Source organism: Palaemon carinicauda, chromosome 11, assembly GCF_036898095.1.
Source record: "Palaemon carinicauda isolate YSFRI2023 chromosome 11, ASM3689809v2, whole genome shotgun sequence".
Lineage (NCBI taxonomy): Eukaryota > Metazoa > Arthropoda > Malacostraca > Decapoda > Palaemonidae > Palaemon > Palaemon carinicauda.
Window position 1 is genome coordinate 58,072,767 of NC_090735.1, and position 17,659 is coordinate 58,090,425.

Genomic DNA, 17,659 nt, shown 5'->3' on the forward strand with positions numbered 1-17,659 from the left:
TAAGGTCAACAACACATGATTGGTCATGGGCATGGCAGACATGAGATTGGTGAAACAAACACAATAGGAAGAGAATATACTTTACTTTACCACACCCTCTTACATAGATATGTAAATATATATTTTCAAAAGAAAAAGAAACACTTAATCATATACGGGAGTGCTAGGAGATACGCTTAGGTTATATTCTTTTACAAACTGCAATAGTTTTTGGAAGTAAAGTACATCAATGTTCTCCCATGCAAAAATTATGTAGTGTCACAACACTAACTCTCATTGGGGTTTTGAAGGTGAAAAGAGAGAGAAAACCAGAAACATTACGATCGAATAATTGATACATATTAATAAAGGAGGATGACGAAAAGAGGGAGTTTAAAAGGAAAGTTTTGGAGGAAATTGATAAAGAAATATAAAATGTCTAGGAATGGTGGGCACATACATTAGAAGTCTTTATGATACTAAAAGGTAAAAATGAAGATAGATATAAAGCTTTACATCGAACTATTTAGAGGGAATACATAAATGCAAAGGAGAGACGGATGTATAGGACTTGTGACAAAGATGAAGATTTGGATGTATAGATGAACATGGAAGATAGGACAAAGTGAAAGAAATTACTGTTCAAAAGAAAAAAAACATCGGCATTGGTTCAAAAATTCGGATGGAACTATAGTAATGGAATCTACAGAAATACTAGAGGGGTGGACGGAATTTATTGGAGAATTGTTAGATGACAGAGTAGGACAATAAGACTTGAAAGACGATAGAGAGGGACTGAGTACAATCATAGCAGAGATAGATGCAGCTTTAAAACAAATGAAAAGCAGTAAAGCAACACGTGAAGATAAAATAACAACCGAGATGTGGGTAGCTTGAGGAGAGTACATTGAGCCAGCGAGCAGATCTGTGGTAACTGAGAAGCGAGGGGAATGCAACCAACTTTATTTCAATAGAGAGTGACCTTATATACAAGAGTTTCAATGAAAGAAGGTCACAAAAATTCAAACGCACCAATTCATGAAAAGATCGGCTTAAAATGGTTCTGTTAACAGTGAGGTGTAAAGCAAGATATGCAATAAATAAGAAAATACCATTACAGTGTACAAGTATGTGTGAAACACATGCAGTATATGGCTACCCACCTAAAGAAAGACATACATGCGAAATGGGGTGTACTGCTCTTGAGAGGCATACTGTAGGTGGGTCATCATGCAGGAGATATTCAAGTTTAAGGCGATTAATGGAGACCCATTGTTCTTTGACACAAATGTTCACTAAGAGCACTTTCATTATTAGACGTATTACAGGAAAAGGGCCTGTGTAAGGGGGCGTTAGCAGTGTTTTGTTGGTGTCATTGCACAGGAAAATGTGGAATGCCTTCTGCAAATCTGTCGGTATGTGTTGGTTCACTGGGTGCCTGTAAGATTGGCGGCATGGAGTGAATTTTCCCACACCATGACACTGGCACTGGAGATTGTTGGAGAAGGTTTTCTACAGAGAAAATTGGTCAGGGACGAGCAATGGGTTGCCATACACCATTTCAGCTGCCGAGACATACAGGGTGTCCTTAAGACATCAAAGCTACTTTGAGGGGGCGATGAAAATGTTCAACCATTCCGTTGGCAACAAGGTTGTAGGAGGTTGTCTGATGTAGAGTGATTCCCAGGAGATTTGCTATTGACGTCCACAACTGAGAGGTGAAAGTGGTAACCCTATCAGAAATAATATCCTCAGGGTTACCAAATCTCGATATCCACCCTGAGAGTAAGGTAGATGTACAAGAGGCAGACGTTGTTATTTGCATGGGAATGGCTTCTGGCAAACGAGTGGAGCGGTCTATGATGACAGTAAACAGGGAATGATGTCCCTGTGATTTGGGTAGGGGCCCACCTACATCGACGTGAATTTGGGTAAAGCGTCGCTGAGGTTGAGGAAAGTTACCCACTCCTGAATCTGTGTGTCGATGTACTTTTGAAGTTTGTATGAAGTACAAGTGCAGACCCACTCTTTATCATCCTTAGTAATGCTGTGCCAAATGAACTTCGTCATCAGTAGACATGCAGTAGAAAGGCCATGAATGAAATCAAACACCTGTCAACACATGGGAGTAGGTATACATGGTCTAGGTCTACCGTTATTGATGTCGCAAATGAGGGTAGCGTTGGAGTTGTTGAGACGGACGTCTTCCCAGGAGAGGGATGTACAACATGTCCTACATGCTTGGTACTCTGGATCATTTCATTAAGCTTCTGCCAAGGCACCTAAAGTACACATGTTGTACAGGAATATAAGGACGTTCTGTTGTAGGCGGTCATGTACGATGTGTAGGTGATGGAGGTGTTCCTCTTTGGAGGAAGAGAACATAAGCATGTCATCCATATAACATTCTGAGAAGAGGGGTCCCCTAATATTTAAACCCTGAGACGTTGAACCGTGGCCCCAGCATTACAAAAGGCAAAAAAGAGGAATTGAAGGTGTATGTACCAAACTGGGTGGTAGTGGTAGTCTTGAGGATGTCTTCTGGGTTCATGGCCATCTGATAATACCTCTTCAGGAGGTCGAGCGTAGAGAAAACCTTCGCTGTGTGTAAGTAGGAGGTCACGTCGGCAATGTTTGGGAGGGGTTAGTGATCCAGTTCTGTCTGCATGTTCAAACGTCTGTAATCCCCACACAGACCAAGCGAGTCATCTTTTTTCACAACGATGTGTAAAAGTGATAAACATGGTCTGCAAGACTTTTGGCAAAGGCCCATTTCTTCCATGGCGGCTGTCAAACGATCCAGTGCCTGAACCCTCAATCTGGCGAACACTGGGGCCCTGTCATCTTGATATGGTTATAAATACTGTGTTTGTCGGGAATGGTGGGCCTTTGGCGATGTTCTGGACGGAAGACTTTTTGGTATGATGTGAAGAGATGGGCATAGGCTTCCGCGGGTGCGCTGATATGGAGAGCGGGCTCGGAGGGGGCGGGTTCAAGAAGTGTGGATGAGTAAAAGTCTGTGTTGACTAACAGTCGGTGGTCGACATCAATCAGTTGGTGGTAATGTGAGAGGATACCAGTGCTGAGTATTGGCAATGTGATATCTGCAACAAGACACTTTTGATGATATTTGATATTTCCAATCAATAATGTGAGGCTCTCATAACCACGGGTGGGCATATCAGATCTGTAGGCACCTACTAGGCGGAAGTCGGTAGATTTAGAAAGACTATCTCGTGTCCTGTTGAGTGGCCTTGGCAGAAGAGAAAGGCGTGTACCCATGTCTACCAAAAATCAATCACCCATACCTGTATCATGTAAAAAGAAATCATTAGTGACAGGGGTGGCCTACTTACACGTTTATTGGCCACTGGCAACTGATCACACATTTCTTTGCAGCAGATACGAATCTGGAGTGGTAGTAGTCTAACTGTGGCCTGAGGGAGACCAACTCCTTTTAGTACGTCAATGGATGTTGAGAGAGCTGATAAAACATTGGCTATGTGCACTTCTGGCAATGGTGAGTACTGCTCCAGGATATATATTTTGAGGGCGTTGTATGCTATAGGGGTAATTGCACGCAAAGGCAATCAATGGATATTTCTGGGAAAGTGTCCTTTGGGAAATTGTCCGCGAGAGCATATTCTGCTTTGGTGCTCGACTGAATCCCGCCCTTCATGAGAAAATGGACTTCAGCATGCTGAAACTAGGTGAACAATTCTCCGCTGGCAAAGGGGGTTAGTTTCATTGAGGCACCGTGTCTCGAAGAGGGAGGTTCGGTAAGAGGCATCTTCAAACAGTAGGGCAACGCAGTGAGGGGGCAGGCGGGAGGGAATGGACACATTGCTCGTTACCAATCAGCAAGGAGGCAGTTAGGTGATAATTAAGAGGCGAGATGAATGCAAATAACATTATTTCAACAGGCAGCAAGCTTATATACAAGAGTTTCAATGGAAGAAGGTCATAAAAATTCAATCACATCAATTCATGAAAACTTTAACTGATTCTGTTAATAGTGACTTGTAGAGCGAGATAAACGATAAAAAACAAAATACCCTTACCGTGTACAAGCGTGTGTGAATCAGCCTGCAACACAGTTGTATAAATAAATATTTATCACAATGCGCAAATTACCAGTGGTTTTATCAGATATAAAGGGACACGAAAAGAATATTCTTTTGTGAATATTAATGGAGATAGCAATAGAAGTAAAACAAAGGTTCTATTCGTTTATGTTGTTGACTATGAAACGGCTTCTGATGTGGTTAGACATGTAGACCCTATAAGGATACTAGAATAGATAAATATCAATGTGAAAGATCAGAGAATGATGAAGAATTTATATCGGAACTAATAGACATCTGTAAATACGAGTAGAAAATGATGAATCAGAGACTCAACACATTAAGAAAGGTGTAAGACAGAGCTGTGTGCTATCACGCCATCTCTTCAATTTATATAGTGAAATGATAATGGGAGACTTCAGAGCTATGGAAGGAATTGAGGTTGGAAGAGTCAATATTAATGATACCAGATAACTGAAGATAAATCGAAGAAAGACAGACATGATGAGAACGGAGTATGCAATGGAAGATGAAATATCATTGGAAGGAGAAAGGATTAATGAGGTAAAATCATTTTAGTATCTAGGAACTAAAATATCCAATACAGGGTCTTTAGAATTAGAGTTTAGTTGAAGATTGAAAAAGCAAATCAAACAATGGCTAGGTTAAGTAAAATTTGGAAGTCAAATCGCGTGAAATTACATTTAAAAATAAAATTGTGTATCAGTTTAGTAAGATTGTTATTACTCTATGGACATGAGTCATGGTATGACATTGAGACAATCTCCATTAAATATACTAGATTTGAGGAAAAAAAGACCTCAGAACGATATTGGGAGTTAAATGACAGTACAGGATTAGAAAAGAAACTATAAGAGAGATTACTCGAGTGCCATATTTGAATGAGATCATGATGAGGGGTAGATGGAGGTTTAAGCATGCTCTTCGCACTCCCCAAGAGAGATTAATTCACCAAACGATCAGCTGGGCTCCACAAGGGACTAGAAGAGTTGGAAGACCCACGCCTACATGGCTGAGGACTATGAAGTGGAAATTGGGATTTGATGAATGGAGAATCATTAAATTAAAAGCTCAATATAGTAACGACTGGTGAAATTTAACCGAGGCCCTTTGCGTAAATAGGCGTAAGAGGAGATGATGATGATAACAATACAGCACTTGTTCCAGACACCAAGGAAAAACTTAAAGCTTTAATCAGTACTTTAGAGCAATCAAGCAAAGAAAGACGTTGGTCAAGAATTGATAAGAAAACAGATGTTATGGTTATCACCAAAGATGAAATCCCTCAAGAACAGATATAAGAATCAATGCTGAAACAGTCAAAGAAACCGATAGTTTTAATTATTTAGGATGTAATGTTACAAGTGATGGTAGATCCTTAAAAGAAAAAAAAATATCCATGGCAAAAGATGCATTTTGTAAAATCAAGAGATTAGTTACCAACTTGAGTTTTTTTTATTGAAAGAAGATTAACCAGCCCAATGAGTCACGCTGGACTCTTACAGAGCTGGTAAGATTATCATCGTGAAAAATATTATTTATATCAATGTTAAACAAATAAAAAAAAGAATATATACTACATATTATGGATAAAAAAAATAAATAAATTATGAGGCAAAAATCTGTGATAAATAAAAATGTAAATCTTATCTATAAAAACCATGTTTCCTAAAAAAAATTAAGCTCCTCAAAAACAGAAATTTTCAGTCTGATACAAGGTCAATAAAACTTTTCTCACCAAAACATAAGTCTCTCACTCTTTTCAAAGCTTTACAGTCGCTAAAGATATGTTTTATAGTTAAAATCCAGTCACACTGCTTCACGGGGAGAGCACATCAAATACCCATGCGTCAGTGTTGCGTGATTTATACGCAATCTTGTTAAAATTACTTGATTCCTGTTTCTGTACAGAATATTCCCATAAGGAAACAATCGGCCTCATTTCTTTTAGCTTATTTTCAGCAGATTCATTATTCCAGAGAGCTTGCCATTTTGTAGCTATGAAATGTTTTCAGTGGGTTATATAATCCCTCAGGGGTAGTTTTAAAGTGAATGCGAAGTTGATTAATACATATAGGTTACGTTAATTGTACATACAAACAATGATTATAAATATCTCCCATCTTATCTGGACAGTTACGAATACAGAACATCGCATTGTGTGACATAACACCAGATAAAAATAATGGAACAACAAAGATTGATCTTTATCTTGAAGAGGAAATGATTAACGGCCGGAGACACAAAAAGTAACTGTGCCTCTAGTATGGTGCCCCAAACGAAGCGACCTTTGACCCTCCAAAACAACGATCAGGCGCGTATATAAGGCAGCCGCGGGCTACGGACGACAGCCTCTGGAGCTCCGACTAGACCTGTCTAACTCTGACAGCGTGAGTCGCCCCCAAGATGAAGGTTGCTCTTTTCGTGATCGCCGCTCTGGCCTCCACGGCTCTTGCAGGTAAGACTTGACATATCACATTACTCTCTCTCTCTCTCTCTCTCTCTCTCTCTCTCTCTCTCTCTCTCTCTCTCTCTCTCTCTCTCTCTCTCTCTCTCATTTGCATTCCTTTAGATACTCAAGTTACTAGTTAAGATATAAACCTTCACAGAAGACCTACCCTCACTTAGTGGGTTGTAACATTGAACTGTTGTTAATATTGTTACTATTGTTATTATTATAATTATTATTACTATTAGTATTATTTTTATTATCAAGTAGTAGTAGTAGTAGTAGTAGTAGTAGTAGTAGTAGTAGTAGTAGTCAAACTGAACACAGACTAGGTAAAGGAAGATTTTACAAATTCAGGCCTTTAATTGAGGAAAAAACCTGATACAAAAATGTATTGTAGAAATGTAAAATAAAAAGCCTAGTGATGTAACAAGGAAAATCTAATGATATACGGTATTATTTTAACATATTTGTGCAGAACCACAATCCAAATACTATCAATTCTTTAGAATTTTACATTCATATTAAAAACATTTTCAAGTATGAAAATCATTATAATCCCGTCCGACATTTTTCAAACAACCATTGAAGAGTAGCTAGCATTAACAGACATGCTGAGTCCATAAATAATGGATATTGAAGAGACACGTGTGAAAAACAAATAAAGATTTCTCTGATTTTAATTCTCTCATTGTCAATACAATGACGATAAACGGAAAATACAATGAAAAACAAGTAATAGTAAATTCTACACTTCCAGCTCAATATAGAACACATCAATACTACTTCTTAAAACTATTTGATTTCATTTAGTTCCAGCTATCTGTCCTTTCAGAAGTTTCTCTGTCAGTTACAGGCCTTAGAAAGAGGCAGAATGGGGATCATTTATTCGTATTAAATCAGTTTAGTCTCACTTCTCTAATGCAGAATATTACAGTGGTGACATCATTTAATCCAATGGTTACCAATGGGTCTCACAACAAATAGAGATGTCATGTTTCTTCAAATTAGAGATCATTCTTTCATTCTTTCATAAAATCCAAGCTTCCAAGCTTGATCTAATTGCTGAAACAATTTTACCGTCTGCGTAAATCTTAAATTAAATATCTTGCAAGAAATATTGAGGCTTTGATCACATTCAGCTATAATAGAAAAAATCGCTGATATTCTAGTAAAGGTAAACGTTTACAGGAAGAATAACAGAAATGATATCATATCTATTATTATTATTATTATTATTATTATTATTATTATTATTATTATTATTATTATTATTATTATTATTATTATTATTTAAGCTACAACCCAGGTTAGAAATGCAGAGTGCTATAATATCGCTAAGGGCTCCAACAGGGAAATAGCCCAGTGAGGATAGAAAATACAGAAATAGGTAGAATAGTGTGCCTGAACTCTCAAGCAAGACAATTTCAACCTAAGACAGTGGAAGACCATGGTACAGAGGCTATCGTAATATCAAATACTAGAGAACAATGGTTTGATTTTACAGTGTCTTTCTCCTAAAAGAGCTGCTTACCAAAGCATGAATCTCTTTTACCCTTACCAAGTGGAAAGTACCCACTGAACAATAAAGTGCACTAGTTAACCCTTTGAGTGAAGAAGAATATTTTAGTTACCTTAGTTTTGTCAGGTGTATGAGTAAAGAAGAGAATAGCCCAGACTATTCGGCGTATGTGTAGCCTAAGAGAAAATAAGCCGTATAAAGATAATACTATCCGACCATTCTCATGACCCAATAACTATCTAGCAGTAGTACCGGTATCTTAATAAATGATTGTGCCTTGACCAACTTACAGGACAATTATTTAAAAACATTTAATTGCATTAATGTCTAATAAATAACGATTCATTGTTAACATAGGCAAACTAACAAAACGGAGAGTTTAATATACATATCAATAGGATTTATAAATAAATGTATCAAACGAGACATCACATTTTCTTTCCCTCACTCCCTTCTTCTTCTTCTTCTTCTTCTTCTTCTTCTTCTTCTTTGTCTGCATCTTTTCCCATCTTTATGTGGGGTCGATGTTTCTGGCCAGCGTTCTCCATCTATCTCTGTTCACACTTCATCACTGGTTAATTCCTTTGATCGAAGGTCATCCTTGATACAGTCCCTCCACCTTCGCTTTAGTCTCCCTCTCCTTCTCGTTCCCTGTACCTCCATTTCCATCACTCTCCTCCCAATATACTGTTTATCTCTCCTCATGACATGACCATACCACCTCAGTCTACTTTCTTATCTGATAGTTTTCTAACTCCTGTGGTACCCCTAATTACTTCATTCCGTATCTTATCTCTTCTTGTCACCCCACACATCCATCTCAACATTCTTATCTCTGCCACATCCAGTTTCTTCTCTTCTGTCTTCTTTATTGCCCACGTCTCCGCTCCATACACCATTGCCGGTTTCACAGCTGTTCTGTGTACTTTACCTTTCAACTTAACCCCTATTTTCCTGTCATATAGTACTCCACGCACTTGTTTCAAATTCTTCCATCCTTCTTGTATTCTGTGGTTTATTTGTGCCCCCCAGATCACCATCCTCTGCAACTGTTGATCCTGAATACTTGAAATGTTCAACTCTTTTCAATCTCTCTCCCAGTAAACTAACTTCCCCATTCTCCCCATTTTTCAATCTCAAATACTCTGTCTTTTTCCTGCTTCTTCAATCCTCTATTTTCTATTTCTCTTCTCCACTCCTCCAGTTTCTCTTCTACTACCTCTCGCCTAGTGCCAGACAGTATAACATCATCAGCAAAAAGCATACACCAAGGAGACTGATCCCTAATACCTTGTGTTACTACATCCATGACCAGATCATATAGGTAAAGGCTCAATGCACACCCCTGATGTAGTCCCACATTTACTGGGAAACTTTTTGTTAGGCATATACTGCTCTTAACATTTGCTTCTGCCCTCTCATACATATCTTGGGTGATTCTAACGTATTTCTCAGGGACTCCCTTTACTCTCATACATCTCCACAGCTCCTGACGTGGTATTCGATCGTATGCCTTCTCCATGTCAATAAAGACCATATGTAAGCCTTTCTGTTTCTCCCGATGTTTTTCTATCATCTGCTTCAAAGCAAATATTGCTTCTACAGTCCCTCTTCCAGGCATGAATACAAATTGCTCCTCACCAATTGTTGTTTCATCTCCCATATTTTCATAGTATGGCATATCAACTTTGTGCCTCTGTAGTTGCCACACTCCAGGATGTCTTCCTTCCCAATATAGATGGGAATGATTAGGCTTCTTCTCCCTTCCTCTGGCATCTTTTCCTGATTGAAGATCTTCTACGACAGGTCCCACAAGATATCTATGCCTTCCTCTCCAAGACTCTTCCATACCTCTACTGGTATATTATCCGGTCCTGCAGCTTTACTATTTTTCATCTTCTTTACTGCTCATTCTACTTCTCTTCTAGTCACTCCTATGGTAACTGCCTCGTTTGGGAGTCCATCTTCAAATACTGTTCTTGGGTTCTCCTCATTCAATAGTCCTTCAAAATAAGTTTCCCATCTTCTTTTAATTTCATTCTCTTCTGCTAGACCTATACCATTGCTATCTTTTATTTGCCTTATCTGTGTCAGGTCTTTCGATGCAGCCTCTCGGTCAGGCCTTAGCAGTTCGTAATATTTTCTTCTCTCCTTTTGGTGTTTCCATCTCTTTATACACTTCCTTTAATGTCTCTGCCTTTGCCTTGGCTACTGCTCTTCTTGCTTCTTTCTTAGCCTGTTTATAGTTTTCTTTATCCTGCTCTTGTCCTGATAGACCTGCCTTTTTCTTGGCTTCTTTCTTGGTTTTTACCTGTTCTTGCACCTCATCATTCCACCACCACGATTCTTTATAATTTGGGGGACTTCTTCCTGATGACTTTCCAAGTACTTCCTCACCAATCCCTAGAATCACTTTACTATTCTCGGTCCACCATTCTTGTACATCCTCATGTAGCCTTAGTGCTTCCAGCACTCTTTCATTAAAAACAAGACTCAGTTCTTCCTCTTTCAATTTCCACCACTTGATCTTTGGGTCCATTCTCGTCTTTTTACTTCTCCTACAATTCCTTAGTCTGCAATCAATTACCACTAACCTGTGTTGCGCTGCTACACTATCTCCATTTATCACCTGGCAATTTCTAACCTCCGTCAGATTGTCTCTCTTACACAGCAGCAAATCTTTCTGGCTCTCCATGCCACCGCTACTGTAAGTAATCAGCCGATTAATCTTTTTCTCAAAGAAGGTGTTGATCATTGCTAGGTCAAAAGCCACTGCAAAATCAATTACTATTTCTCCCCCATCATTTCTCTCACCCACACCCCAACCTCCATGCACTCTCTCTATACCTTCCCTACGCGTGGCCATTCAGATCTCCTCCTATAATTACCCTTTCCCTTCCAGGAATTATTCCAAGCTCCTGGTCCATCTCCTCCCAGAATGTATCCTTCTCCTCCTCTCTACGTCCAGTTTACAGGGCATAGGCACGGACCACATTGACTATTGTTGCTCCCAGTCCCAGCTTTAAACTCATAATTGTGTCATTTTTCCTATTCACCCCAATCAAACTTTCCTTCAAATCTTTCGAAAATATTATTACTACACCATTTCTTCTTTCCATATTGGCTCCACTGTAATAAAATTTACAACCTTCGCCTAGTTCTATTTCCCTTCCACCTGGTCTCCTGCACACACAGCACTCCAATCTTACTTCTCTCCATGATGTCAACCAGCTCTCGCCCTTTTCCAGTCATTGTACCCACATTTAGAGTTGCTACTGTCATCCTCTCCACTGATATTTTCCTCTGATCTTGCCTCTTTGACCAAGCCTGCCCATGACTGGGTAGCCCTTGCCAAATTTTCGGAGTGATCAGGCGAGGTCCCTACGTGTCACCTCAGAAAACGCCCTAGCATTAGTTTTATTTTCACAATTTTCACTGGCCATTTTTCGGGGGGCTAATTTTTCATGGCCAGATGCCTTCCCTGCTGATGCCTTTCCTGCCGCCAACCCTACCCATTTACCCGGGCTTGGGTAAACAAATTAAATGAGTCTATTTACGCAGAGTAATAATGGCAAAACTCTTATTCTAGAATTATTCACACATTACATGTAAGTAACTACTTTTTCCTTTACTTCCAAATGATATACCTGAATGATATAACCAAAATACCACGGGAAAAGAAAAACAAAATGAGGTCAACAAAATTAGCCAGGCATATTTGAATTCACAAAACTTTACAATACTCTTACAAGAAACTAACTAGTTGGGAATATTCAAATATAATGAAGATTGAAAATTTTCTTTTTAGCAACATTGATCAATGCAATTTATGTTAGCCCTGTGTGCAATATTATGCCCTAATATAAATGAAAATTGTACCCCACTATCCTTGAATTACCTACTTTATACATTCTTATATCTTTTACAGCTCCATCAATTCTAGCTGGATCATGTGCTTCTCACTGCTCAGCTCAACTAGCATTTGCTTATGAAACAGGTAAGAACATGGAGATAATGTGCTTTAACAAATTCCTGACAATGATCTCAGTTTGCAAAAGCAATGTCTTAATGTATATGAGATCTATCTTTAATTTTATATACCAAGTTTAAATATATTCATTAATATCGCTCCTAATATATTACTAACTATGTGTTATTTAAAACACAGGGAAGAGTTATGTGTACGACTATTCTATCACAACGACATCTGCTCTCATTGGAGTTGCTGGTGATGATGCTGAAATGAAGATCAAAGCTGTTGCTCATATTGATGTCTCAGAGCCTTGTGAATACATCTTAAGGGTGAGAATCTCAAGTCACTATAATATCCATGACAGTCTAGTAATTTATGAATAAAATCTAACAATAATTTGGGCCACGAATTTAAACGTTAATCATGATGTGATATTAATCTGTTCACAGTTCATATGTAAAAGTTAATAACAGAGTAACATTAATCTTTTCACAGCTCACCGATGTCGACTTTGAAGGGAATCCAGCTCTTGCTGGCAAATTTTCAGAGGCTTTAAGTAAGAATCCTTTGAAATTCTCCTTCCAAGATGGCATGATTGAGAATATTTGCAGTGTAGTTTCTGAGCCAACGTGGGTGCTCAACATCAAGAGAGGTCTTCTATCAACTTTCCAGAACACCATGACCTCCCATGGTGGCGAGGTAGGCCTTTGAATATGAAGGATAATTCTACTAACTCAATTCCATAACCAATATCATTTTTAAACATATTGGTACACTTTATATGCAAGTTCATTAATTTTAACAATCAAGCTATTAACTATGATTTCCTTCTAACAGACCCTTCAAGAAAAGGACGTGTCTGGAGTTTGTGATGCAACTTACAAGTCTGTAACTGAGGGAAATGTTGTCAATGTGGAGAGGATCACATACATCAACACCTGTAGCCAAAGGCCCGATTTCTCAGCTCATATTATCTCCTCTACTTATGATACTGACTCAGAGGTTCAGAACCTTCCTTTGATGAAGACAACAAATATTTGCCATCAAAAATTACAGGATGATATCATGATTAGTTCTGAGTGTGAAGAAATTTACAAGGCTAGGCCCTTTGGAGAGGGACAGGAAGTTGCTAAAACCACAGTCAAGACATCACTGATTTTAAAATCAACAGAAGCTTTGACAGGAGTACCAGGTAAGCTATCAGAGAATATTAATATGAGAAACATCTAATTTTGCAAAGGGTGTCTTCATTCAATTTTCACATTTTATGTGACAGGAAGCCTTTATTCTGTAAACATTTTCTGTTCACTAATAAAATTTCTCTTATTTCAGATTTTGAGTTCTACCGTAAAACACTGGTATATGAGGATATCTTTGAACCAGTTGAAGAAGATCCTGCACATGTGCAAAAGCTACTAAGTGATCTTGCTATGGATTCTGGTGCAGATATTCACAGCAACACACCTACTCTCTTCGCTGAGCTTGTAGACTCTCTTAAAAATATGGATTATTCTCAGCTATCTCAAATCTTAGCCAGTGCCACCAAGCCTCTTACCCATAAGTTTATGCTTGATGCCTTGCCCTTAGTCGGAACAGCACCTTCAATGGCCGTTGTTAGAGACCTTATCCTTAAAGGAGAATTAAATGAAATTGAGAAAGACATTTGGTTTACTTCTTTAGCTTTCAACAAACATCCAACTACAGAAATGCTGAATGCTATTGCTGTGAGTTATAACATTATATTTCATTTCTTTATTGATTGCATATATAGCTTAAGAAGGACAATATATTTTCTCTCCGCATCTGTATACTACAATTATAAGCCTTGCTTATTATATAGGGACAGATATAAAAATTAACAAGATTATAATCTCTTGATTTTTTTTTCTTTTCCAGCCACTTCTTGAGACACAACCTAGCCAAAAGGCTCTCCTTGGAACATCAGCTCTCATCAACAACTTCTGCAAACTGCATAAAACTTGTGAAGCAGAACCTAGAGTTCAACATATTGTACAGCTTATTGAAAAACAGCTTGGCGCAGGATGTAGATTTACAAATGAAGAGGAGAAGGAAAATATTCTTGTCGCTTTGAAAGCTTTGGGCAATGCTGGACATTGGGTTAATGCAAAGTCTATTCTAGATACCTGTTACTTAGAAGAGAATGATATGGAAATTCGCATTGCTGCTTTAGATGCTTGGAGACACACCCCTTGCGAGTACGATCGATCTAAAATTTTGACTCTCTTCCAAGATGAATCATATGATCCAGAGTTACGCATAGCTGCCTATCTTTCATTCATGTCTTGTCCAACTCCATCATTCATCAATATTGTCAAGGAAAGACTAATCTCAGAGGGAGTAAATCAAGTAGGATCTTTCATTTGGACTCACATGACCAACATGCAGGAATCTGCTGCCCCTGAAAAGCAATGGATCCGCAAAATGATTGATGAAGACCTCTTGCAACAGAAATTCAATTCTGATGCTTTGCGATTCTCAAGAAACTATGAGTCTTCTTTCTTCATGAATGAACTTAATATTGGTGCATCATTAGAAAGCAATGTTATTTTCAACAGCAAATCTTACCTTCCTCGTTCAGCTATGCTTAATCTTACACTTGATCTATTTGGAGAATCTATTAACTTCTTTGAAATAGGTGGTAGAATTGATGGATTTGAGGCATACATTGAACGCTTCTTTGGATCTAATGGCTATTTCCCTGAGGAACATATTGAGCAAGTATTGAAGAATATGAGATCAAATTCCAATGCAGAATCAACTACATTAGAAGGATTCTTGGACAAAATATCAGATGAGCCCGAAGGATCTTACTACTTACGTGTTTTTGGAAATGAGCTTCATTATCACCACTTCCATGGAATGGAAAACTTCTTCATGAAATCAGATAAATCAAATCCTCTGGATTTCTTGCTTGACATTCTTCGACAAGGAAAGCTTGATTATACAAAATCGGTTCAGTTACTTGACATGCACATGAACATTCCAACTGTTTCTGGCTTGCCATTAATACTAGATTCAAAAATCGTTGGTACTTTTGGACTGGAAATGACAAGCAATTTCCAAGCAGAAACTTTTACAAATTTCAATGTAGAAGGACACTTGCACCCTTCAGCTGCACTAGAATTTGAGGGTAACATCATTCTTGATGCTCATGTCACAAAGACTGGATTAAGAGTTTCCTCAACACTTCATACATCTACATTCCTAGATGGAAAAGTTCAAATTGTAGAAGGAAAGGTAGTTGATATCGCAATCAATTCTCCAAAAGAGAAAGTAGAACTTCTTGATGTTAAAGGCGAAGTTATTTATATAGTTAACAATGAACACCAGAAAAAAGAACCCAGTCACAAAAAGGAATTGCAAGGATGTACTCCTGATATTCTTGGTATGGAACTTTGCGGTTCATTTATGACCTCACCAATGGGTCCCTTCTCAATGGACATCTACCTTAAAAAGACCGGTACTCAGACAGGTTACATGATGCACTTTAAACGAGACACTGATATGTTGGAAGTTCTTCTTGATACTCCGGGCTCACAAAATGACCATAAGGTATCCCTAACCTTAACAAAAGTAGAAAATTCCATCACTGCTGATGTTCACACACCAATAAAGTCAGGAAAGGGAACCTTTGACTACAATTGGACAAACTTGAACAAGAAGTTAAGATGTGCTCTTTCCATGGACAGTGGCGAGGTATATTCAATTGAAACCAATCTGATAAAGACTCTTGAAGATATTACTATCTTGGAACCATCCATAATTGTAACCATACCAACTGGTGAAATTCTGAAAATTCAAGGAATTCTCAAAACAAAACTCGATTACTATGACACAATGATATCTGCAAAGCTAGATACCATATATGCTTATGGAGCACAGCACACAATACATTTTGAAACCGAACTCATTAAGCAACTAACTGATTCAATGAGCACATATTCACTTCATGCTGCTATAGATCCATCCCAGTTTGTAGATTTCAGAGCTTCATTGGACATGACTTTCACAGAGGTAGAACATCAACAGTACAAAGCTCAGGTAATTTTTACATATTTCAAATGGTAAATAATAGGGTAAAACTTTAATTTATACTTGTTCATTGATGTCACAGTAACACTGAAAATACTGAACTAAAATATCAGGGAATTGTATGTCATTTGTGTTATCCTTTTAACGAGTATTCCTAACATATAGAGCTTTCATATTATTTATGCATTGACAACTATTATTATTTATCAATAATATTAAGTAATTATATTTATATTAGTACGAACACTCTAAGTTTAAAAGTCAACACGTTCAGATTCATAAAAAACCAATCAATTTCAGGTGAAGGCTGTCATAAAAGAAGAAGCTTATATACTTGAAGCTAAATTAGAAGACAATTCTGTGCGAGGGAAATTCAATGTCGTTGCCAATGGATCTTTAGTGGCCCCAACTATTGACATCAAAGGCAACCTTGGATTATATGCAGATTCAGAAAAGGCTACATCAGAAATCCATACAACAGTCAACGGACAAAACTATGATCTCAAATTTGAGGGAACAAAAACTTCTGCCCTTATTGAAGCCAACATTATTCGACACATTCTTGTTAATGCTTATGTACGTTTAATTATCTGAAAAATGCGTTATTTATGCTATAAACTATGAAAATGTACATTTAACCTACAAGAATCCGCATAGCATTTTAAATTTTAAACACCCTTCTTTTTAATATTGTTTTAAGGCTTATGATAAATTTCCTTTCAACCCTTCGTTCCAATCAGTGTGAATTTTATCTTTGATGCATATCATATGTTCCAAGTATTTCAAGTAAAATACAAAAGCTATTGGTACTTTTGCTCTATAATGGTATAGTATTTTTCATAGAAAAAAAATATATTTCTTTTCATTTCAGATTTCCGAGACCGCCGATGTAAAAAAGATGCACGTCACTGGTGAGTGGAACAAGGATGTTGATCCAACAGCTATGTTCTTAATAGAAGGACAATTAACAACTGATGGAGCCATGTCACATGTCAAGTAAGTTTTAAACAAGCAATAGTAGAAATAGTATAATTGAAAACCTTATGAAATATTTACTTATGAAATATGCATTTTTTCACAATATACTATGTAATAACGTTTTATTATATCTATTTACCTTCCAGATTTATTGACCAAGATGCAACCTTTAAGTATACTCTAATAGATGGAGGTAGTGGCATTGAACTTGAAGCAAAATGGAACGAAAAAACTGTAACTGGTCTCGTAAAGTACACTCTTGGTGAGACTAAATCAATTTCAGTTTTAGTGCAAACACCTTTTGCTGGTTTTGAAAAACAAGAAGCCTCTATGTCAGTCACCTTAAAGGACTTTGAAATTACTTCACAGATCATGGCTTCCTGGCAGAATTCAAAGCAGGTAGCTCTAAATATCAATGGAAAAATGAAAAAAGGTGTACCTAATAATAACTTGCACATGGAAGTAGCTTTTAGTAGCAGTTTCTCTCAGTTTGAGCACATCAGCTTTAAGCTAGATCATGAAATGAAGGAAAACTCTATTAAGACCGATTTTCTTGCCTCCTGGGATTCTTGGAAAGTCATATCTGCATTCCAACTTCTTCTAACTAGTGATGGAGTCCA

At 37.7% G+C, this 17,659-nt stretch overlaps 1 protein-coding gene across 1 annotated transcript in view; it reads left to right on the forward strand.

Annotated features, from left to right (window-relative positions):
• Positions 1–6,372: 6,372 nt before the first annotated feature.
• LOC137649286 (apolipophorins-like) overlaps positions 6,373–17,659 on the forward strand; it is a 14,706-nt gene continuing 3,419 nt past the window's right edge. Inside the window, exons 1-10 of the mRNA XM_068382273.1 lie at positions 6,373–6,522; positions 11,964–12,032; positions 12,204–12,337; positions 12,504–12,707; positions 12,846–13,200; positions 13,341–13,732; positions 13,905–16,070; positions 16,362–16,637; positions 16,933–17,057; positions 17,186–17,654. Of these exons, the coding sequence (XP_068238374.1) occupies positions 6,471–6,522; positions 11,964–12,032; positions 12,204–12,337; positions 12,504–12,707; positions 12,846–13,200; positions 13,341–13,732; positions 13,905–16,070; positions 16,362–16,637; positions 16,933–17,057; positions 17,186–17,654 (4,242 nt within the window). The 5' untranslated portion in view covers positions 6,373–6,470. The remainder of the gene's footprint in view (positions 6,523–11,963; positions 12,033–12,203; positions 12,338–12,503; positions 12,708–12,845; positions 13,201–13,340; positions 13,733–13,904; positions 16,071–16,361; positions 16,638–16,932; positions 17,058–17,185; positions 17,655–17,659) is intronic.